Source organism: Suncus etruscus, chromosome 1 (genome assembly GCF_024139225.1).
Source record: "Suncus etruscus isolate mSunEtr1 chromosome 1, mSunEtr1.pri.cur, whole genome shotgun sequence".
NCBI classification, from domain to species: domain Eukaryota; kingdom Metazoa; phylum Chordata; class Mammalia; order Eulipotyphla; family Soricidae; genus Suncus; species Suncus etruscus.
In genome coordinates, this window is record NC_064848.1 from 167,176,946 (window position 1) to 167,197,464 (window position 20,519).

Consider the following 20,519-nt stretch of genomic DNA (forward strand, 5'->3'; position numbering starts at 1 on the left):
ACTCCTACTGGAAATCAATATTAAAATTATGGGTGTGTCACCTGGCTGTGTAATAAAAATTTGAGGATCTGTGGGGCTGGGCTGATGAGCTCATATGGCAAAAGCAGCAGTTGTTTGTAAGGACCCTCTGAAGGGTCCGGTACAATCAGCTGCAAGATTGCTATGTTCCTGAGTTTGTCAAGTCTTGAAAGAGCCTCTCTTTCAAGAGTTAAATGAGTGCTCACTTTGGCAGCACATATGCTAAAATTGGAACGATACAGAGAAGTTTAGCATGGTCCCTGCGCAAGGATGACACACATATTCGTGAAGCATTCATATTAAAAAAAAAAAGTTAAATAAGTCTATGGCCTCAACCTTATCTCAAAGTATATTCCTATTAAATTTTTTGTTTCTGCATGTTTTAGGAGTTGGAACTTTTACTGTTGTTTCTAATTATTATCTTCTTGTTAATGCTTTTCTAAATTCACTACCTTTTCTCTTGAAAGACATTTCTCTTGAATTATCTGTGATAATTGGGCAGGAGTTTGGACATAGCCAATTCAGTACTTAGGGGGTGATTATGGGACCATGTTCTGCATGGGGCTTCCATGTGCACACCAGTCCTTTGAGTCATCTCCCTGGCCCAAAGATAATTTAAAAAAAAATCCTGTTGCTTCTTTTTCTTTGGTATTTGTGGGAGAGGGATGGGCCTCACACAGTGATGCTCATGGATTACCCCTGGCTATGCACTCAGAAATCGCTCCTGGCTCAGGGTACCACATGGGATGCTGGGGATCGAACTCAGGTCTGTCCCGGATTAGCTATGTGCAAGGCAAATGTCCTACTGTTGTGCTATCATTCCAGCCCCAAGTTAGAGAGATATATTAAGGCACTTAATATATCTTAACTTCTCCACTGCAGAAAAAAATAGCATTTCTAGGGTTAGAGACATATTAAGGCACTTTGATACCTGTAATCACATATAGTCCCCAAATATAGCCAGGAGTGACCCCTGATCACCGAGTCAGGAATAAGCCCTGAGTACTTCTGGTAGTGGCCCAAAAGCCAAAACAAAAAATGCACTTTTTACTTCTTCATTAAATATTGATTTCTGATAAGCTGCACTCTACAGTGCCTTTGAAACCACCTTAAATCGACATATTAAATATAAACTGTATGACAAATATGAGTTCTTCTGCTACTTTTTTGGGGGAGTGAGCACACCTAGCAATGCTCATAGGTTACTGCTGATTCTGTGCTCATAGATTACTCCTGGCATGTGGGGGAGAGGGGATGTAGGGATTAAATTGGAGTGAGCTATTTGCAAGACAAGCACCCTACCCACTGTACTATCTCTCTGGCTCCTCCTGCCTATTTAAAAAATGGATGAATAATGTTGCATATTCAACTCTTTGCACATTGCAGTGAGGTTAAAGACATGGTTTGTAAAACCATAGAAATGAGAACAAAATCCATGAGAATTAATGATGAAGGAGGAAGGAAGGAAGGCAGTTACTGAGATGCAGAGCTCTCTTGGGGCCAGAGCAAGTTCGGTAGTAGGGCACTTGTCTTGCATGCGACCGACCTAGGTTAAATTCTTGGCATCCCATATGGTTCCTCAAGCATTGCCAGAGTAATTTCTGAGTGCAAAGTCCCGGAGTAACCCCTGAGCATCACTAGATGTGACCCAAAAAAGACAAGAGCTTAGTGCATAAAGCTCCTGCCTCACAAATGTGAGACTTGTTTATTTTAAATCAATGCACCCTACATTTACACACCATTTTAATTAAAAAAATGGTTATTTAAGCAACATGGTTACAAAAAATATTTATGAGTTTCAGTCATACAATGTACACCACCCTTCACTAATGCACATTTCCCACCACCAATAACCAATGCCACAGTTTCCATCCCACCTTCCCCCGTCTCTCTCTCTCTCTCTCTCTCTCTCTCTCTCTCTCTCTCTCTCTCTCTCTCTCTCTCTCTCTCTCTCTCTCTCTCTCTCTCTCTCTCTCCTCTCTTTCCTCTCTCTCTCCTCTCTTTCCTCTCTCTCTCCCTTCCCCCCTCTCGGTTTTTTGGGTCACACCCAGCAGCGCTCAGGGGTTACTCCTGGCTCTATGCTCAGAAATCGCCCCTGGCAGGCACAGGGGACCATATGGGATGCCGGGATTTGAATCACTGTCCTTCTGCATGAAAGGCAAACGCCTTACCTCCATGCTATCTCTCCGGCCCCTATTCTCTCTTTTTGACACTGTGGCTTGCACTACTGTTAATGCAGTTGTATGCATCATGCATATCACTTTATCCCTATTTTTGTCAAGAGTAATCAGTTCCAATTTTCATCGTCTTAATAGTCCTTTCTCTGCCCTAACTGCACTGATCCTCTATTTCTGGCAAGCTTCCTACCATGGACTGGTCCTCTTGACCCTCATCTCTATTGTTTCTGGATATTATTATCATACTATCTTTTATCTTCTACCCACAAATGAGTGAGCTTATTCTATGTCTATTCCTCTCCCTCTGAGTAATTTCATTCAGCATAATAATTTCCTTATCTATCCATGTATAAGCAAGTTTCATGACTTTATTTTTCCTAATAGCTGCATAATATTTTATTGTGTAGATCCAACACAGTTTCTTTAGCCACTCATTTGTTCTTGGGCCCTCCCTCCTTCCCTCCCTTCCTTCCTTCCTTCCTTCCTTCCTTCCTTCCTTCCTTCCTTCCTTCCTTCCTTCCTTCCTTCCTTCCTTCCTTCCTTCCTTCCTTCCTTCCTTCCTTCTTTCCTTCCTTCCTTCCTTCCTTCCTTCCTTCCTTCCTCCCTCCCTCCCTCCCTCCCTCCCTCCCTCTCTTCCTTCCTTCCTTCCTTCCTCCCTTCCTCCCTCCCTCCCTTCCTCCCTTCCTCCCTCCCTCCCTCCCTCCCTTCCTTCCTCTAGTCCTGGCTCTGTGCTCAGGGAGCATCCCAGCAATGCTCAGTCACATGCAAAGCTAGCACCTTATCAGTGCCACTATCTCTCCAGTCCTACTTTAATATTTGTACTTGAAGCTTAAGTGCTTAACTCCTAGTTTTGTTTTCTTTTGATTTGGGATTTGCTCATTTTTTTATTTAACCATAACTCCCAATAGACTTAACTAAAGCAGTGCTAAAGCAGGATCTATAAATGGCATTTCACTGTAGAAATAGCATATTCTATCCCCATGTTTTCAGCATAATAAATCAATTCTCCATTTATTAAAAGCTTAATTAAACTAGAACCTAGAAAAACACTTGGAAGGTCTTCTAAATAAATAATATTGTAAACACATTCAAAGGTTGGTCTATTCTATTTTTTTTTGGGGGGGGGGGGTCACACCCGACGGTGCTCAGGGGTTACTCCTGGCTGTCTGCTCAGAAATAGCTCCTGGCAGGCACGGGGGACCATATGGGACACCAGGATTCGAACCAACCACCTTTGGTCCTGGATTGGCTGCTTGCAAGGCAAACGCCGCTGTGCTATCTCTCCGGGCCCGGTCTATTCTATTTGGGGGGATTGGGGTAGGGAGGAGTGATAGAGACAAATGTTCAGGGACTGAACTCAGGGCCTCAAATATAAGGGATATATTTATCCATGACTTGACCTGTTTCTTTAGAGCTCCAACATCTGATAGTTTACTATAACCTTTATGGTTACAAGGCACCACCAAAAGCATAGTTTCCTATTGTTAGGAAGAAAATAAGTATATTATATCTGCGTGGGAGGATTCTAAATTCTGTGCAAACGCACTGTGCAAACTTCTCATCTGCAAAGCTGCAAAGATCTGAGCTTTCTCCACAAGAGAGCAGCAGCACTCAACCATTGTTAATGCAAAGCCAAAGGAGGGATGGAGCCTTCATTAGAGGAATCATTAGAGCCACTTGCTGAAGCATCCATCTCTTGTTGGAAAGGGCAGGCAAACAAGAACTACCACGCACACAGGTTCAGAACGTCTATCTGCAGTAACAATAAAGACAGGAAATAAGCAACAGGGCCTTGTGAAAGGGAGCAACCTTGCTCCCCATTCTCCTGTCCTTGAATTACCATGGAGATGGCAGGCTAATGCAGCTTAATAATGGCTGCAGATAGGGGTCTGTTCATTTGGTTGTTCAGATAAGAACACTGTGGCAGCTATTGATGGAACAGAGTTCTTAATGGGGTTTTGGAAAAGACAGAATAAAAGCTGTGAGGAGCAGCTGAGTTGTTATATTTTAGAAAATTGGTTAGATATGATTTTTGGAGTGTTCTATGGTGAATACTAGTTTAGATTTATAACATTGGAACATTAAGATAAGCAAAGTAATTTTTGCAACCAATTGAATTAACTTGAAAACATTCCAGGAAGATAATTAATGCAAAAAGGAATCAGAATGATAACAAAAGCAGCTAAACATTTTAAATGTATGTGTTTGGTTCAACATTACCCATGACATGAGTCAGATTAGCTGTTTTTAATGTGCTCTCATAACTAAACATCTAATTTTCGTTTAAATTCATAATCATTACTAGTGTTACTAAGGTGTAATCTGAAAATATTTTAGTATTTGTAAAACCTAACTTAATTTTTCCACGTATTATTGCTTTGCTTCCACTTTTATTGAACACTCACAACTGAGAAGACTATCTCTGCATTTGTTGAAATAGAAATTTTAGAAAATTGTTCCTACATGTTGTAAGTCTAAAATAAAAATTTAGTGGGGCGGGAGTGATAGTACAGAGGTAGGGCATTTGCCTTGCATGTGGATGACCCAGGACAGACAGTTCGATACCCTGAGTTCCATATGGTCCCCTGAGCCAGAAGTGATTTCTAAGAGCATAGCCAGGAGTAACTCCCCCCTCGAGTGTTACTGAGTGTGGCCCAAACACCAAAAAAATATTAGTATTGTGAACATTTTCCTCATCTTATATGCTTTTCTTATCCCATATTGTATCTTCTGATGTAGTGATATGCCTAGCTAATTCAAGGAAATTTGTTCCTTTGTGTTGGTAGACTAGAGGAAAATCCTTTCGTTTAGGGGATGTAGCAATAGTACAGCAGGTTAGGTGGTTACCTTGTAGGCATCTGACTCAAGTTCAGTCTCTGGCACCCAGATGGTCCACTGGGCTAGAAATTGTGCTCCCTGAGTGCAGAGCCAAGACTAAGCCTGAACACCACCAGATGTAACCCCAATCCCCCAAGTTAAATTAAAATATTTATAATTATGCTTGACATTCAAATAGATATTGATGATGGGGCTGGAGCAAGAGCACATCAGTAGGGTGTTTGCCTTGCAAGCAGTCAATCCAGGACTGACAGTGGTTCAACTCCTGGCTTCCCATATATTACCCCACCCCACCCCACCTGTGCCTACCAGGAGCAATTTCTGAGCACAGAGCCAGGAGTAAACTCTGAGTGCTGCCAGGTGTGGCCCCAAAACAAAAACAAAGCAAATAGATATTGGTGAATACCTTAATTAGCTAGTTAATAGAAAGTTTGTTATTTTAGACCTTTTGTTTAGGGACAATGGTAATAGCTGTACCTCAAATTGTTGGAGTTCATGCTTCACGTGTGGGAGCCTATAATCCATCCCCACATGGTCCCCTGAGTTCCACCACAATTAACCCACACACTTATACACTAATCACACTATCAGGTGTGGCCCTCCTCTGATCACAATATCACTGATCTTGTATAATTATTCCCCCAGCCCCCAAATCTCTTATTAAATTTTATGTGTTAGGACCAGGGTATAGTACAATGGTTAAGGCTCTTGTCTTGCATACAGCCAACCTTGGTTCGACCCCTGGCATCCTATATGGCTCTCTAACCCCTATCAGGAGTAATCCTTGATTGCAGAACTAGGAGTAATCCTGAGCACTGCCAATTGGGCCCATAATAATATATCATAGATGTCATTTAATAGTTTATTCAACTCAGCAAACATTTATTGTATTATAAGACATAAGAGATAGCATACATGCATTAAAAATAGACCTGGGGTGGAAGAAGAAAGAAAATAGATTTCTTTCTTTTTGGGGGTCCACACCTGGTGACACTCAGGGGTTACTCCTGGCTATACACTCAGAAATCGCTCTTGGCTTGGGAGACCATATGGGATGCTGGGGAATTGAATCTCCATTCGTCCTAGGCTAGCACCGGCAAGGCAAATGTCTTACCGTTCTGCACCACTGCTCCAGCCCCAGGAAATAGTTTTCTGAGTTATGGTATATTTTTTTCATATCTTTCCTCACCAATCAAAATACAATTCTGAGGTGTTATCCCTATTTTAGGGAAAAAGAAACTGAGAAACAGAGCAATTAAATGACCTGTTCAAGGTTCAAATAGCCAGGATTCGAACTCCAGTCAATTAAATTCTATAATGTATACTTTCTTTCCATTGGACCATCCTATTTGAATATTAAATTTTACCTCTGGGAAAAATACTTATGAATGGCAGTTAAATAGTTTGAAATTAACCAAACAATCATAATAGTGTATAGTTATTAAATATTTTTTAATGTTTTCAGGGCAGGGCCACAACTGATAGTACTCAGGTACCACTCCTGACTATTTGTTTAATGGTCATTTCTGGTAATTCTCAGAGGACTATGTACTGTGAAGGATCAAATTAAGGATTATTGAAACACAATTGATACTGACCCCATTGTTTCCTTTCCTCCCTAGAGAAATATTATGAATTTGGCATTTATCTGTTCTATGCATAATTTCTTTCTTTTCTTTTCTTTTTTTTTTTTTTGGTTTTTGGTTTTGGGGCCACACCTGGCGGTGCTCAGGGCTTACTCCTGGCTATCTGCTCAGAAATAGCTCCTGGAAGGCATGGGGGACCATATGGGACGCCGGGATTTGAACCAACCACCTTAGGTCCTGGGTCGGCTGCTTGTAAGACAAATGCCGCTGTGCTATCTCTCCGGCCCCACATAATTTATTTCCTTACTTCAGATGTATGAATCCAGAGCAGTGTTTGTGGGGATGGCAGTGCTAGGAATAAATCAAGCTCAGGTGTCACATATGTAAGGCAATACCCTTGATCCACAATACAATGTTTTTTGTAGGTCTAATTATTTTTAATAAGGAGCTACTTCCTGTGGTATTCAGGAGACCTGGAGCTAATTCTCATGATGCTCACCCAGGTCCACAATCATCAGAGTTTTGGGGGTCATGTAGTAACAGAGATAGAATTCAGGACCTCACACTTGCTAGGCCTGTGCTCTACTATCTGCGTCCCTCAACTGCTTTTGATTTTATTTATTTATTTATTTATTTATTTTAATAATTTTTATTGTGACCAAAGTGAAATACAACTCTTTCAACTGCTTTTTGTTTGTTTGTTTTTTTGTTTTTTGGGTCACACCCGGCAGTGCTCAGGGGTTACTCCTAGCTCTGTGCTCAGAAGTTGCTCCTGCAGGCTCAGGGGACCATATGAGATGCCGGGATTTGAACCACTGTCCTTCTGCATGCAAGGCAAATGCCTTACCTCCATGCTATCTCTCTAGCCCTGTCTTTCAACTGCTTTTTAATTGTACCCTAATGTAGAGAGTATTCTAAAAATGACTTTTGGGGCTCAACATGTTTTTGAGATTTACCCATAATTGTATATATTGACATATGTGTATATATTTCCAACTCTTTAAAATACTGTAGTTTATATGAATATACCAAAATTAATTTGACATTTTCCTGAAACTATGAATTCACTTTTTGGGGGGGGTCACACCTAGTGATGCTCAGGGGTTACTCCTGGCTATGTGCTCAGAAATTGCTCCTGACTTGGGGGACCATATGGGAAGCCGGGGGATCAAACTGTGGTCCATCCTAGGCTAGCACGTGCAGGCCTTGCCACTCACGCCACCACTCCAGCCCCTATTTCTTTTTCTTTTATGGAAAAAAAAAAACACTAATCCAGTGGGGTACTTTGGGATTACTTTTGGTTATGCTCAAGTAAACATGCACTTCCAGGAATTGGACCCATGCCTGTCACATGCCACATGCACTCATCCTGTTGAGCTATGTCTCTGGCTCCAATATTTATTTGTTAAAATCCTACTTTTAATTTACTTTTCTTTTTTTTTTTTTTTTTTGTTTTTGGGGGCGTTGCTCAGGGGTTACTCCTGGGTGTCTGCTCACAAATAGCTCCTGGCAGGCACTGGGACACTGGGATTCGAACCAACCACCTTTGGTCCTGGATCGGCTGCTTGCAAGGCAAACACTGCTGTGCTATCTCTCCGGGACCTTAATTTACTTTTTAAGAAATGACTTACTTACATTTTTATGCTAAGTATCAAACCTTCATGCACACTCCCACTGACCCACAACCCTGGCCCTGTAACAACAGATCTCAATAAGACTGCTAAAATTCTTTATTTTTGTTTTTTGTTTTCGGTTTTTGGGTCACACCGGTGGCAGCGCTCAGGGGTTACTCCTGGCCCTGCGCTCAGAAATCGCTCCTGGCAGGCTCGGGAGACCATATGGGATGCCGGGATTCAAACCACCGTCCTTCTATATGCAAGGCAAAGCCATACCTCCATGCTATCTCTCCATCCCTGCTATAATTCTGACTCAAACAGAACTAATAAACATTTGTTAAAATTTAGGTTTTAGTTATACAATAGAAAACTATTCACACTAACATTTTTGTTGTCATTGTTGTTGTTGTTGCTACAGTTCATTCTAGGTCTGAAGTCTGGAGATTTGGCAATATTATCATTGAGGACCTATACCACTGGATACACATCTGTGTAGCTCTCATGGTGCTAAAGGACAATGTAAATAATGCTTTTGTACCCCCATTGCCCTCCAAGACTGATTCTTCTATGTATGCCAAAATGCCAAGAACATACAGGAGAAGTGAGGCAGAAGATAAGAAAAGTCTCTTGGATGATCATGACAACATTGTGATCCCTTCCGTTAGTGTGATGCCTGCCAGCAGTGAGAATCCAAACCCTGATTCAAAATCTGATAACATATTTGAACTTCAGAACCCGGAGCCATCCCTAGAACCACTGGAGGAGACCCAAACTCCCTCCTTTCATTAAAATTCAATAACATGTTAATGGAGTTGGAACTATATTTAGAATACTTTTGTCATGCTCGGTTCTGTTTAACTATAAAATATTTTCAATTATAAGGAAGTGCCACATAAACATATTCAGCTCCTAGACTTTAACCTCAGCACTTTCTAAAATGAAAAATGTTACCTACAGAGAAATTTGATCTGAAAAAATATACAGTTTAGGTAGTCATAACCATATGACTGTTATAAACTATATTTTTAAGTTTTTCTTTTAGTATTAGCTTCATATATATCATAAGACTTGTTATGTTTGATTAGGTAGAGTGAGTTTCATTCTTTTAAAGTAAAAATAAAGACAAGGCTAGGGATTGGGAAGTTTTTACATCAAAAAGATACCATGTAATAAAGATTTTAAAAAAGAATGGGGGGCCGGGCGGTGGCGCTAAAGGTAAGGTGCCTGCCTTACCTGCGCTAGCCTAGGAGACGGACCGCGGTTCGATCCCCCGGCGTCCCATATGGTCCCCCAAGGCAGGAGCGACTTCTGAGCGCATAGCCAGGAGTAACCCCTGAGCGTTACCGGGTGTGGCCCAAAAAACAAAACAAAAAAAACAAAAAAAAAAAACAAAAAAAAAACAAAAAAAAAAAAAAAAAAAAAAAAGAATGGGCAGATAGTTTTTCTAATTTTCAAAGACTTAAATGAATTCCTTTTCTTCTCCTGTATCCCATCCTCCACTTGCCTTAACAACTTAAAGTTCATCTCAATGAACAGAAAGTCTTGTGAGAAAATGTCCAGATCTTGGCTGTGTGTGTGTGTGTGTGTGTGTGTGTGTGTGTGTGTGTGTGTACAACACTTTTTGTATGACTAAAGTCTCTTAAGTTCAAGAACTGCAAAAAAAGAATTTATATTTGTTTAAAGCTTGTTATTACAGCAAACTTTACTGCTCTTTTCTGAGATTTCATCTTTGCAATAAGCTATCTGATGACAGAGTTCATTTTTAATAAAATTTTGGGAAATTAAACTTCATTTTCTTTATTTGGGTGACAAAATGTGATGTGTTCCAAACATCTTATAATTTGAGACTTGAGGTCCCTTTTAACCTTTTCTGATAAGATGGCAGTATTATTAACAGTCCTCATCACTCATGATCTCAGGCCCAGTTTTAACCTATAAGCCAGTTTCATATTTGGAAGTGGACTTTTCAGGGCATTTGCAGTCACATTTCTAGGAAAAAATGTTCTTGAAGATATTAAACTGATAGCTATATATCTTGGTGGCTTCAGAACAAACTAATAAAGCATTTGCTTGTGAATACAAATGATACTGTAGGCACCAAGGAGGAGAAAACTGCAGAAAGCTACTTTTTAAAACATGTTTAAAGTGAAAAGTAAGCTAACTGAATAGCATCTAAATTAAGGGTAATTAGTATCATTTATTTGCAATGGTGCTTTAATTTGGTTGAATTGTTTATACCGACTATCTTACTTGACTCTTGTAATAAACCCGTAGAGTAGCCAGTCTCAATACCATTATCTTCATCTTATAAAGGAGAAAACAGATTTTCAGAGTAAGAGTTATTTACCCAGGTCACAAGGGCTAGTAAGAGTCAAGGGGTTCTTAGTGCCCATGTGTTCTAATTTCTACTGCCCTTATTCCAAACATCTCCCTTTTCAAGAAGATGAGCCATAACTATACTATTGGTCTCTTGGAAACAAATGTAAAATTAACAACCAAAAGGGGTCGGAGAGATAGCACAGCAGTATGCTTGAATGCAGCTAACTCTGGAGGGAACCAGTTCAATTCCCGGCATCCCATATGGTCCCCCAGACTTCCAGGGGCGATTTCTGAGTGCAGATTTAGGAGTAACCCCTGAGCACTGCTGGGTGTGGCCCAATAACCAATCAATAAATTAATAAGTACATAAGTTTAAAAATAATTAGCAACTTGAGGCCGGAGCAGTGGTGCAGTGATAGGGTGTTTGCCTTGCACCCAACTGACCTAAGATGGACCGCGGTTTGATAACCCAGCATCCCAAGCCAGGAGCTATTTCTGAGTATCACCAGGTGTGGCCCAAAAACCAAATAATAATAATAATAATAATAATAATGATAATTAGCAACCAAGGAGTAAAGAGATAGTATAAGAGGTAAGGCACTTACCTTGCATGTTGTTATGTCGGCTGCAACCCTGATTTAAATCTGCATCACATATGATTTCCTGGGTACTGCCAGGGGTCACACCTTAATACAGAGCCAAAGGTAACCCCTGAGTACCACTGAGTGGGACCCACATGGAACTAGCAATTAACAAGACAGATTGATTTAACTTATCTAACCATATACCTTAGCTCCTAAAATTTGCTCTTTTAGTGGAGAATGTTGTTTACACCTGGCAAAAATTATGTAAGGATCTTATGTATTTGAGCATTTATTGGTTTAATTATTTTGCAATATAATCCATAAGTTCCAACTTCATTGTTTTGTTGTTTTTGTTGTTGTTGTTGATTCTTTGCCCATAGTTTATAGGTAACAGTGATAGGATGATGCATCCAGCCATTTTCCTTTATAACTATGACTTTCATGGTTCAGAAACAACATAACATTTCAGAATTGAATTTTCAGGAAAGCCCCTATTGACTTCTTTAAATTTTATTGAACTTTAACTTCCAACTAGTCAATTTACCTACTTGAAAACATAAGCTTTAAGAATTTTTACTATAGGGCCCAGAGAGATAGCACAGTGGCATTTGCCTTGCAAACAGCCGATCCAGGACCAAAGGTGGTTGGTTCGAATCCCGGTGTCCCATATGGTCCCCCGTGCCTGCCAGGAGCTATTTCTGAGCAGACAGCCAGAAGTAACCTCTGAGCACCGCCGGGTGTGACCCAAAAAAAAAACAAAAAAAGAATTTTTAGTATAACCACAAAAATTGTGCAACTATTACATCAATTTTATTTTTTAATTACTGATTTATTATTTTAGTTTATGGGAAACACCTGGCATTTGGGGGGGGGGCTTTTAGGCCACACCCAGTGGCGGTGGCTGCACTCAGGGGTTACTTCTGGCTTTGTGCTCAGAAATTGCTCCTGGCAGGCTCAGGGGACCATCTGGGATGCCAGGAATCAAAACTAGGTCCATCCTGGGTCAGCTGTGTGCAAAGCAAACACCCTACCACTGTGCTATCTCTCCGGTCTCTACACTTGGCAATTTTCAAGGTTTATTCCTGCTCTGTACTCAGGGATCACTCCTGGCAGTGATCAGGAGACCATCTAGGGTGCTGAGGATTAAACCTGGGTTGGCTACTTGAAAGGCAAACTTGCCCTATCCACTGTACAATACAGCTCAGTCATTACATCAATGTTAGCACTTTTCCAGCACCCCTGTAGAAAATAAAATACTCTCACTTCACTCAGCTTCACTCAGCCCTACTGCTTTGTCTTTAGACACAGTAATTATACTCTCTTATATTCTTTTTTTTTGTGTGTGTGTGTGGGTTTTTGGGTCACTCCTGGCTCCACGCTCAGAAATTGCTCCTGGCAGGTACGGGGGACCATATGGGATGATGGGATTCAAACCACTGTCCTTCTGCATAAAAGGCAAATGTCTTGTTTCCATGCTATCTCTCTGGCCCCTTTCTTGTATTCTTACTTCTAGTCATTAACCATATTTTACCTCTTCTCTATCTATTGTCTGGGCTTACACTTCTCTTGCCAACAGACCTCAACTGGTGAGGCATCTTATGATAGTCATATAAAACCAAATTTGTGAAAGCAAGTGGAGTGCATTCCATCTTGGGAATCATTCACAGCCATTACCATCTCACACTTACTCAGGAAGAACACATTCTCCACACTTTTTATCTACAACTTTTGTGAACTTGTAGTGTCTAAAAGGTAGCAAAGTTTAGGAGCTAGAAATGTAACACATTAGTAAAGCATATGCCATGCAAATACGAGGCCCTAGGTTTAATTTAGAACAGCACACACATTAAAAAAATACACCCAGGTGCACATGAGCACACATTAATTTATAACAACTGCTCACCATTTAAAGAGTCATTCAGTTGTATGAGATCTGTAAAGTCCAGAGCATTTCTCAATCAATCCTGTCACAGCTTTCTTCTCTTTGCTTCTGAGTCAACTACTTTTGGTTCTTTTAGTCTGGTGTTAATGAGTAGCTCATGGAGCTAAATCTGGCCTGTTTTCTGCTATAATAAAGTTTTATTGGGCAAATCATACCAATAAATGTTCCAGGACTACTTACATACCAAGAGGCAGAGTTGAGTTATTGCAACTAACACCCAAGACCAAAGAAGTCTAAACATTTCTCCTCTTTGAAAAAAATCATGAACCAGAGATATGATAAAGCAAGTAAGTCACTTGCTTTGCACATGGTCAACTAAAATTCAAATCTCAGCACCATAAAAGGTTCCACCTGAACTCAGTAGGTGTGGCCATGATCTGAGTCAGGAATAAGTTCTGATCACTACCAGATAATCCACAATCCAAAATAAATTAAATTTTAATTTAATTTTAAAATAGGCTAAAATTAAATTTAAAAGTTATTTTTAGTGTGGTGGCCATGCCCAGAGGTGATCAGAAACCACCAGGACTACACCTGGTCATGCTTGGAGAGGGCCTGGATCAAACACAGGGTCCTCGTTTATGCAAGACATGAGCTTTACCAGTTTGAATCACATCTCAGTCCAACATCTAAATATTTATTATAGAATCTTTTGCATAAAATGTTTGCTAACCCTGGGGTCTAGAGATAATACAGCAGGTAGAGCATTTGCCTTTCATGCATGCAGCCTACCTGGGTTCAGTTCCTGCTACCCTCTAAAGTCCCCTGAGGACTGCCAAGACAAATTTGTAAAGGTCAGGACTAAGTTTTGGGTTAACAATAGATGTTAACACCCCCCCCAAATAAAACAATTTCCCAACCTTTATTTTCATTGCATTTACAGTACAGGGGGTGGAGGCATGGGGAAAACCAGACAGTGCTTCAGGTCATGCCATGTCTGGCATTAAATCTGGGCTCCCACATGCAAAATATGCGCTTCAGTTCTTTGAGTCATTTTCCTGGCCTTTGTCACTGTATTTTTGACATGTGCCTCCATATTTTTTTTTATATTTTATTTAAACACCTTGATTACATACATAATTGTGTTTGGGTTTCAGTCATGTAAAGAACACCACCCATCACCAGTGCAACATTCCCATCACCAATGTCCCAAGTCTCCCTCCTCCCCACCCAACCCCCGCCTGTACTCTAGACAGGCTTTCCATTTCCCTCATACATTCTCATTATTAGGACAGTTCAAAATGTAGTTATTTCTCTAACTAAACTCATCACTCTTTGTGGTGAGCTTCCTGAGGTGAGCTGTAACTTCCAGCTCTTTTCTCTTTTGTGTCTGAAAATTATTATTGCAAGAATGTTTTTCATGTTTCTTAAAAGCCTCCATATTTCTTTTTTTTTTATGTGCCTCCGTATTTCTAACAAGCCATTGACAACTTTTTTTCTGACTTAGCTAATATTATTGTCCGAAAATGCAATACAAAGAGTTAGCTTTCTCCTTGGCATGTGCATCCCTAGGATGTACACAAGCTTCCTCTCCCTCTATTCTTTTTTATATTGTAACCACGGTCAGAACAGATTGGTATTTAGCATTAACATTATCATTACTATGTATGCTGTTCGGTGCTAAATCATTTAGAAAAAAATTATTTTCTTGAACATTTTTTTTTTACTTTCTCTGGAGTCAATGTCAAAAAAATAAAAGCATTAGTGTGGTTATGTTATCACTAGAATGTAGATTTCAGATTAAAGAATATTATCCTTATAAAAAGGTCATTTCAAAATGATAAGAGGCCAATTAATTAAGACATCATAATCTTTAAACATACATTTGATAAAACTGCAAGCTAATAGGGACAAAAGTAGATTAATGGTTACTTAGAATTGATTGGTTTGGGGGGAAAAAGGGATTCACTGATGGATTTATAGTTTCTTTTTTGGGTACTGTTATATTTATCATAGTTCACCTCTGAATATAAAAAAATTAAATTGTACACCTTAAGAGAGTGAATTAATTATATCTCAATAGAATTGTTTCCAAAAGTGATAATATCAGCTAAAGTTGGGATCTATAGATATATATATAGGGACCAGAAAAAAATGTGGGTAAATAATATTTTATTTAAAAATATTTTTGAAAGATAATTAAAACAAAAAATTACTCTAGTCATTTACTTTTTTAAAAAGAGGAAAGTTATTCTTAAGCTATGGACTCAGGAGCTGGGGCCCATTGGGTCAAATGATTTGATCTTAGGGTAGTCTCCAGAGCTACATCCCTGAGTACTGGGGCTTAAGAAGATGCTTGGCTTGAGGAGCAAGGCATGAGCTGCAGTGCTTGTACTCTCTACAACCCTTCCTGTATATTTAAAATAATAATAATAATAATAAATAAGTAAAATTGTTGGGGGGGGGAGCGAAGCGGTAACACAATGGGTAGGGCGTTTGCCTTGCATGCAGAAGGATGTTGATTGGAATCCCAGCATCCCATATAGTACCAGAGTCTACCTGGAGTGATTTCTGAGTGTAGAACCAGGAGGAACCCCTGATTGAAGCCGGGTGTGCCTTCCCCCAAAAACCCAAACGAACTAACAAACAACAAATAAATGCTGTGAGAATCAGAGAAATAAGCCTAGAATTCGGTAGTGCCACCTTCCCCACAGACTTCAAGAGACTGGGTGGGCCAGGCTCCAAAGAATTCCTGAAGAGTGAAAACCCCCGGGGGGCGGGGCTCCGGAGGCTCAAGTCTTGCGAGAATTCACGCGATTTGGTTTGCGATGCGTCATCACGCATGACGCACGCCGACGTCGGCCACGCTTAGCGGAGCCGGGAGCAAGATGGCGGCGATCCCGGGCAGGCAGTGAGTGAGCTGGGAGTTAGGGTCAGGCTGGCGACTGTGTCTTTAGCCAACGAGTTAAAAAATAAATAAATAAGTAAATAAAGCGCTGGAAATGACGGGGCTTGTGTCGTCAGGGAATAAGGACGGGGGAAACGGAGGACTCCTGAACGACATATTTCCCCTCCTTCCCCACCCCCATTTTCTAGGCTGGATGCCCGAAGTTTGAGGGAGAAACGTGTGAGGAAAGAAAGGAAGTGAGGCTGAGGGGCAGAGAGCGAGACTTTTCTATTTCCCAAAAGCTCGGTCTGAGGCCCCTCAGTCTTGCTGCCTACCCCGCGCTTGAGTTTCTCCCCCGGTGGATGCTTTTGAGAGAGGGAGAAAGAGGGGCCCCCTCCCCGGCTTGCTTAGACTAAGGGACTCGATCTTGCCCCTTGGCGCCTCCAGGCCCCGACTCCCGCCCGCCCGCCCTCCTTGCCTGCTCGGGTTAGGACTGTGGTGCTCAGAAGTTCAGGAAAGGGTAGGGGGAATGCACCTAGGAAACTGGGGGGATCCGTCGTCTCCTGAGAGACCTCGCCACTTGCAAGCTTGCCCTTACCTCTGCATCTTAAGCTTTGCAAATGTGAGGTGCAGAATGAATTGGGGTCTGATGGGAGGCTCCAAGACAAAGCGAGTGAATTTACAGCCAATCGAATGGGATTTTTGACCCACGGCTACTTTGGGTTTCTGGGTTAACGATTTTTAAAAAAAATAAATAAAGTTTGTATGGGTGACATCTCCTAATTAGAAACTAAATACTCAGCGTGTGTTGGGGGGGGAATCTAGCCAATTTATTGGCTTCTTTTAGACCACAAAATGAATTGAGAGCGTTTTTGAATTTTATTTTAGAGGGCTTGAGCTGAGTTTTCTAACCCCGTTTTTGTTTTTTTGTTTTAAATCGTCTCAGAACAGCCATTTCTGAACTCTTCAGTGACTTGTCTTCCTTGGCCAGAGTTCTATTTTGAAGTTTGGCCATGTTCACAAATAATCACTTATGGTAACTAGAATCCACTTGAGAGATCACTTGAAAGTCTTGTGTATAGGCGAATTGACATGTTTTCCCGGCAGCTTCATCTGGAAGAGGAAGTGGGTGTGTTACTTCTTAATATATATAATGGTGTAATTTCTATTTCAAAAACAAATGCAGGTATGGGCTTATTTTGCCAAAGAAAGCACAGCAGTTACATCGCGTTTTACAAAAGCCATCAGTGTTTGGGGATGATTCTGATGATGATGCTGAGGTAAGGGAACTTTTTTCCTAATGCATTAAAGGAATATAAAGTTGTTTTTAAAAGTCGAATTAGAGTTGTCTTAAAGTTATTTGTTAGTACAGCATATTATTTATAACAATAAAGTTATTAAAAGAAGTAATATTAATAGCACCATTTTTTTGTGATAAGTGAATAACTTACATTCCCCCAATTATGTACTTCAGTTACACAAAGTCCTGATGTAACAAAATTGTTAGAATCCCTGGAGACTGATTAAATGTCACCGGTTACTTAGAAATTTTAAATTATGCAGATTAATTTTGTATGAGATGACTTTTGGTGTTTATTGTGTAAAAATGTCATTATTATGGTAGTGCCTAAAGTTAACATTTATAATACTATGATTATAACATCTAATATTTCATCAGCATCCAAAAGTAGTCTGTGAAACTCAGTTATAGTACAAACAACTTCAATGTATTCTGACCTAAATTTCAGTTGTTTTCTCTATTTCTGAAAGGTCTTTACATTAATAAACTTGACAATTTCTTTGCTGGGCAGATAATTTCTCTTACAATTCTAATTATATAATGACAAGGTAAATAATGGAACATTTACTACTTCCTTGCCTCTTTCTATCAAAGAACTTTAGGTGTTTACAGTTTGGAAAACATAGAGAAAGTTTTTGTGGTTTTTCTCCATAAGAAGAACATTTGATCTACTTGGAAAGAAACATGAAACAAAGCCACCTATCATTTTTAGCATTTTAGCCCAAATTTATGATTATACCTCTAGTGGTCCAGCAGAGGGGGCCCTAGTAAATGAATATTTTAATAAATAGTTGTTTCCAGTTAGTTTAAACACTGTGACTACAAACATGACTGTAGTTGGGTTTCAGTTACAAAAAGAACACTCTCCTTCACCAGTGCAACATTCCCACCGCCAATGCTCCCATCTCTCTATTCCCACAGCCCCTGCCTGTATACAAAACAGGCATTCTACTTCTCTCATTCACATTGTCTTGGTAGTTGCTAGTGTGTTATTTCTCTAACTGCACTCACCCCACTTTGAGGTGAGCTTCATATCGTGAGCTGGACCTACCGGCTCTCATCTCTGGGCATTATTACAATAATGTCTTTTATTTTTCTTAAAACCCATAGATAAACGAGGCTGTTCTGTGTCTCTCTCCCTCTGACTTATTTCACTTAGCATAATCGTTTCCATGTTCATCCATGTAGAGGAAAATTTCATGACTTCATCTCTCCTGACAGCTTCATAATATTCCATTGTTTATATGTATCTCAGTTTTATTAGCCATTCTTCTGTTGAAGGGCATCTTGGTTGTTTCCAGAGTCTTGCTATAGTAAATAGTGCTGCAGTGAATATAGGTGTGAGGAAGGGGTTTTTGTATTGCACTTTTGTGTTCCTTGGGTATATCCCTAGGAGTGGTATAGCTGGATCACATGGGAGCTCAATTTCCAGTTTTTTGAGGAATCTCCATATTGTTTTCCATAAGGGTTGGACTAGATGGCATTCCCACCAGCAGTGAAAGAGAGTTCCTTTCTGGAGAGAGAGTTCAAAGGGTAGTGTATATAGTGTGTGCTGAGGCCTGACTTCAATTGAGAGTATGGATACTCTCAATCCCCTCTTCCCAGGACAGTCCCTGAGCACAATACGATGTGGACCAAAAACCAAAAAATAAGAAATAAAATCAATTTAAGCTGTTAATTCTAACATTGAAAGCCTTTGCTTTGGTTTGAATTTTTTTGATGTTTTCTACTATCTATGTGCTCCTTGCAAAGAATATATGTTCATTTTTGTAGTCTTTTTATAAATTTTCTTTTCTTCAATAATACTGTGACTCTCCTCATCTTGTATATCCAAGTTATTGTCACCTTTTTGAACTCAATCCAAAAGTTTATTCCTTCACAGTTGCCTTCATTGCAAACTTGCTTTTGTTTTGTTTTGGGGCCAAACCTGGTTATGTTCTGGGACCTACTACTGGTTCTGCACTCAGGGATCACTTCTGGCATTGAACCTGGGTTTACGAAATGCAAGCAAGTACTTTACTCACTGTACTATCTTTGTAGCCTCCTGGAACTGTGTTAAAGCATTTAGATTTTTTTGTTTTGTTTAAGAAGGTAGAAAAATTTATTGGCTAGTAGAGGAGAAAGGAAAGTAGCTCCCCATGTAAAGAGGAACTCAGTAGAGGACAAAGTACTTAATTTTTTAATAGCTTATCATTGACTTGTTACTCATATATAAGACATGTAACTAAAAAAGAGTATGAACTCCATGAATTAGGAGAAATATTTATTTATTTGCCTATGTATATTACAAAGTATCATATAGTTGTTTTCAGGCTTCGCCAGCAACCTAATTAAATTTTTCTCATTAATGTAAAAGTACTCATTAGTTAATATATAAATACATGAGCCTAAGTATTATGGAAAAAAAAAAAAACCTATCTTTTAAAAAAGTAGGAATGGGTCTAGGAAGATGGTCAAAGTGTTAGAGACATGTTTCCATCCCCAGTACCACTAGTCCCCCACGTACCACCGAGAGCCACTCCAGAGAGCAACCCCCATCCACTACCCCAATTGGCCCAAAAGTAATTTTAAAGGGGGACAGAAGGAATGGATGAATTTGTTCTATAGACTAGCTTGCTAGCCTCTTATCTGCATAATTTCAGAAATACTATGGCAACTAATATTTTATTTTTCATAAATGTCTAATGGTTAATGTCTAAAATGTTGCATAACACGTCAAAAATGCTTATTTTGAGACTGATATTTGAGATCCAATTTTGTGACCTAATTCATATACCATGGTGAGGTATACAAATAACTTGGTTTATGTGCCTGGGTGAAATATAAAAAATAGGAGCAACATCAACAAAACATGGGATAAAAAGATAAGATAGCAGATAAGGCCTTGCATGTTGCCAACTTTAGTTTCATCCCTAACAGTGCATATGGCCCTTTATGTATCATGAGAAGTGAACCTCAGACCACAAACCCAGGAGTAAGTTCTAAACATAGCCAGTTGTGACTCAAAAGAAAAAATATCAACAGACCAAAAACCAGAATTCTCTGTGAGGTCTCTTGAAAGAACAGCTAATTAATATATACTGAAAACTTAATAAATTTCATTTAAAGGAAGGTATAATGTAAGAGTGAGTGAGGGGTTAAATAGGTCAGTGAACTGGAGCTCATGTTTTGTGATCAGGAGGTCTGGGTCCTAGATATTGTATAGTTCTGCAAACCCTGAGTCAGGAATACCTCTTGGCATCATTGGGTGTGGCCCAAGCATCCTCAAAAGTGAATATGTAGGGGGCCGGAGATATAGCACAGTGGTAGGGT

The 20,519-nt window shown here is 39.9% G+C and overlaps 2 protein-coding genes and 1 non-coding gene across 3 annotated transcripts in view; all 3 read left to right on the plus strand.

Annotated features, from left to right (window-relative positions):
• EFCAB5 (EF-hand calcium binding domain 5) overlaps positions 1–15,892 on the plus strand; it is a 113,024-nt gene extending 97,132 nt beyond the window's left edge. The window contains 3 exon segments of the mRNA XM_049789602.1: positions 8,654–8,895; positions 10,510–10,567; positions 15,735–15,892. Coding sequence (XP_049645559.1) covers positions 8,654–8,895; positions 10,510–10,567; positions 15,735–15,892 — 458 coding nt within the window.
• Positions 217–323, plus strand: LOC126026855 (U6 spliceosomal RNA). The gene has a single exon (XR_007502069.1). It is a non-coding gene; the product is annotated as a U6 spliceosomal RNA (small nuclear RNA).
• A 1,196-nt stretch (positions 15,893–17,088) lies between the features above and the next one.
• NSRP1 (nuclear speckle splicing regulatory protein 1) overlaps positions 17,089–20,519 on the plus strand; it is a 42,251-nt gene continuing 38,820 nt past the window's right edge. Inside the window, exon 1 of the mRNA XM_049772390.1 lies at positions 17,089–17,187. The gene's annotated coding sequence lies outside the window, so the exon portion shown is untranslated. The remainder of the gene's footprint in view (positions 17,188–20,519) is intronic.